A 3502-nucleotide genomic window follows, 5' to 3' on the forward strand; every position below is an offset into this window, starting at 1 on the left:
GGGTGCTGGGTTTCCCCCGGTGCTGGGGTGCTAGGGGTGCCTGGGGTACCGGGGATATGGGGTGTCCCCGGGGTACGCAGGGTGCCCTGTCTCAGGGTAAGCTGGTGCCGCGCTGGTGTTGGGGAGGCCCCCAACACCCTCCTCTACCACGTGCACCCCAAAACACCCCGCAGCACCTGAAGAAGACACCCATCCCTTGGGTGCTGGGGAGGGGGGCGGGGGAGGCAGAGAGATGCCCGCAAGATGGGCGAGGGTGTATTTCGGAGAGCTTCCCCCGCCTTGTTTTGGGAAGGTGCTCCAGGGACTTGCGCACCCCCATCCCCTGCCCGCTGGGCGGCTCCCCACGAAACGCGTCGTGCTTCAGCGGCGTTACTTCTGTGCAACCAACATGTGGCTTTGGTGAGAGCATCCCCCCCGGGTCTGTCCCCTCTGGACCGTGGTGGCCGTGGCTCCACGGGGAGCTGTGCCTGACCTTGGCTGCCCTCATTGCCCATGGCCCTGGGTTGACAAACACATAGCATGACAGTGATCCGTTGTCAAAGTCACACTGCGATAACCTGGTGATAAACAGGTTCACAAGGTGATAACTGCCCGTGTTCTGCTCCCTCTCCTCTGCTTGACTTGCACTAGGGCAGAGGGGTGACAGCACCAAGCTGGGAGCATCCCTCAGGACTTGTGCCCACTCACCTTGAGTGACGGTAGCTCAGTGGATGGTCTGGAGAGGTGGAGCTGGTTCTGGCCAGACAGGTTCAGGACTGGGGTCCCTGAATATGTGGGGATGCATATGCTGGGAGTTAGGAGCCATTGCTCCTGGGGACGGTGGCACTGAGGCAGTGGCATGGAGCTGCATCCCAGGTTTAATGCAGACAGTTGCCTTTGGGCCTGGGACTGAGCACACGTATCCATCCTGCATGGACAGGAAAGGAAACAGGGAGCATCTGATTCCAAAACAGGTTTGGAGCAGAGGGTAGAAAACAGCCCATCAGGGTCCCGGAGCACGTGGTCGGGTGCTGCCCTGCAGAGAGTGGCTCCTGGACGTAATGATTGCTCTCATCTGCAGCCCGGCTCAGGGACAAGCAGGCGATGGGGCATAGTCCAGGCAGTCAAGGCTGGCAGGGGTGCCAGGTGGGCATGGCACGGTGTCGTGCTGGGGGGGAGGAGAGCCCCTGCTCCTTCCCACTTGCCCTCCCTCCCTGGCATGGCTGGGGGGCTGCAGTGCTCCATCCCGTGCCCAAGCTGGTGCCAGCTCTGGACGATAGCTGGCTAGCAGTAAGTGAGCACTGAATCCCTGCCCTGGGGTCCCCAGGGACCTATTTAAGAGGTAAGGGCTTTTTGCCCAGCTGTGAGTTCCGAGACATGTGTGTTTTGGTGTTGCTCAAGCACCAGTGCTGAAATCCCACAGGAATGCCGCTGGACCAGTGAATCCTTGCTGGGATGAATGGGCACCCTGCTTCTTGCTGCCACTTTTGGGTTTGATCATGACTGGCTTTCCCGTGCCAGCACTGGTGCTGGCACTAGCTCATTTCCCTGTTAGTCATGTGCGTTATCCAGGGGGAATTCTTGCATGGTAAGCCCCCCCGGTCTTGCCATGCATGATGGCAGTGGAGGGCATGGACTCGAACCATGGACTTAGTTTTTAATGACTGTGATTAGCTGTTCTGCAATTAGCGGGGTAATTGGGTTTCTAGACCTTGCTCCTGCGGCATAGATTGGCACATGTGGATTTTTATGGCTCGAAAAGTGCTCAGTGACTTGTTGGGGGAGCGGGGAGCGCTGGGAGGATGCCCAGGCCAGGCCTTGTCCCCTCCCTGCCTTCATCCTGTGACTGGTAATCGGGCTTTCCCAGTGCTGCCAGCTTTCCTGTGGCCAAGCCTCAAGACTTGAGCATTTAATCCCCCTCTGGGCTGTGAACTTTGTGGCATTTTGCATTCTCCCCAGGGAGGGCGATGCATCATGTCCTGCCAGGGCGGAGGAGAGCTGAGGGGCAGCTGCTTGCCTGCAGCTCAGCTAAAGTCCTGCCGACAGCCCAGCTAATGTGTAACGTAGGCAGCCCCATGCCTGGTGTGCACATTAACTTGCTTTCATAACAGGTGCGGTCCCTGCGACCACTGTCATCTCTCTCCGGGGCGTTCCCGGTCCAGGGCATCTGCATCCTTCTGCAGTGGAGCCACTTGGCCCAGAGAAAAGCTTCATTTCAGGGAGGGAGTAAAACCCCACTGACTCTTAACAGGGAGAAAACTGAGTTGATGGGAGCTGAGGACGCCCCACTGCAGAGCCAGGTGCTTCATGCATCCAGGCTCTTTTAAATGAGACTTACAAATGCCACCCGAAATGGTCCCCCCCAGCGCTTTTGCACAGTGAGACATGCGGCTGCTTTTCTTCTTGCAAGAACATCTCCTGGGGAGAAAGTAGCGGTATTTATTTGCCTTGCGATTATGGAGGAATTTGAGCCCGTGCCAAACGTTGCTTTCTCCCCAGAAACTGCAGCGACGTGGCTTTCGATGCGTTGGAGAGTGCCTGCGGCCAGAGACAGGCTGCCTGGCCCAGCAAAGCCTGTCTAGCTGACAGTCCCCGGGTTAACACCGCCGTCCGGCTGCAGAACTGGCAGAGCCATGCCCGAGAAGGATGATGATGCCAAGAAGACATCAGAGACAGCACCAGAGCAGCGCTGGAAACTACAAGTCTTCTACCTCTGCTTCTACGGCTTCATGACGCAGATGCGGCCCGGGGAGAGCTTCATCACCCCATATCTCCTGGGGGCCGACAAGAACTTCACGCAGGCAGAGGTGAGCCACAGGCAGCCTGTCCTCCCTTGGTGTCCCCCTTCCAGTCACAATCACCACCCTGGGGCTGGCCAGAGCATCCTCTCGCAGCCCTGGGGTATGGAGGTGTGCGGTGATATGTGGCAGTGCTTTTTTGGGTGGGGGAGAAGGTGGCATGTGTCCATCTGGCAGCATGTCCCTGTCCCACTGTGCTGTGAGGTCAGTCACCCTGTTCCCTCAGTCCCAGGCTTCTTGTGTTCAGGCTGGAAACCGCTTTTGGGGGGCAATGCCTGACCCCTGCCTGCCTGGGCTGCCAGGGGGATGGCAGGGGGGTGCTGGGCTGGGAGAAGCAGTGCACAGGGAAGGGCACAGGGCTGTACACTGCTGGGCTGCTGGCAACAATGGAGTTAAACAAGGAGGGGCCTCATGTTGTTGTCCCCCAACCAAGGGATGCTGGCCCCCGTCCCAACAGGCTGCTGTGTTCCTGTTCATGGGAACGCTGCATTCCTGGCCCAGGAGGGAGCTGGAGCTCAGCCAGGCCCCCAGTGAAGTACGCCGCAGGCCACATTCCTCCCCCAGGAGATGCTGCCATGGGGGTCAGCAGCTGGTGCCCACCCAAACTGCACTGCTCTGGGCTGGGGACATCTCCTGGGGATGTGTCCAGTGCTCAGCCGCTCCTTGCACGCATGGCAGGTGACCAACGTGATCACGCCGGTGCTGACCTACTCCTACATGGCCGG

At 59.1% G+C, this 3502-nt stretch overlaps 1 protein-coding gene across 1 annotated transcript in view; it reads left to right on the top strand.

Moving 5' to 3' along the window:
* Nucleotides 1-2612: 2612 nt before the first annotated feature.
* Nucleotides 2613-3502, top strand: part of SLC19A1 (solute carrier family 19 (folate transporter), member 1) — a 2509-nt gene continuing 1619 nt past the window's right edge. Inside the window, 3 exon segments of the mRNA XM_009891407.1 lie at nucleotides 2613-2786; nucleotides 3456-3498; nucleotides 3501-3502. The exon segment at nucleotides 3501-3502 is cut by the window's right edge and continues 694 nt beyond it. Coding sequence (XP_009889709.1) covers nucleotides 2613-2786; nucleotides 3456-3498; nucleotides 3501-3502 — 219 coding nt within the window.

This window comes from Charadrius vociferus, unplaced genomic scaffold, assembly GCF_000708025.1.
Source record: "Charadrius vociferus isolate BGI_N301 unplaced genomic scaffold, ASM70802v2 scaffold69, whole genome shotgun sequence".
NCBI lineage: Eukaryota > Metazoa > Chordata > Aves > Charadriiformes > Charadriidae > Charadrius > Charadrius vociferus.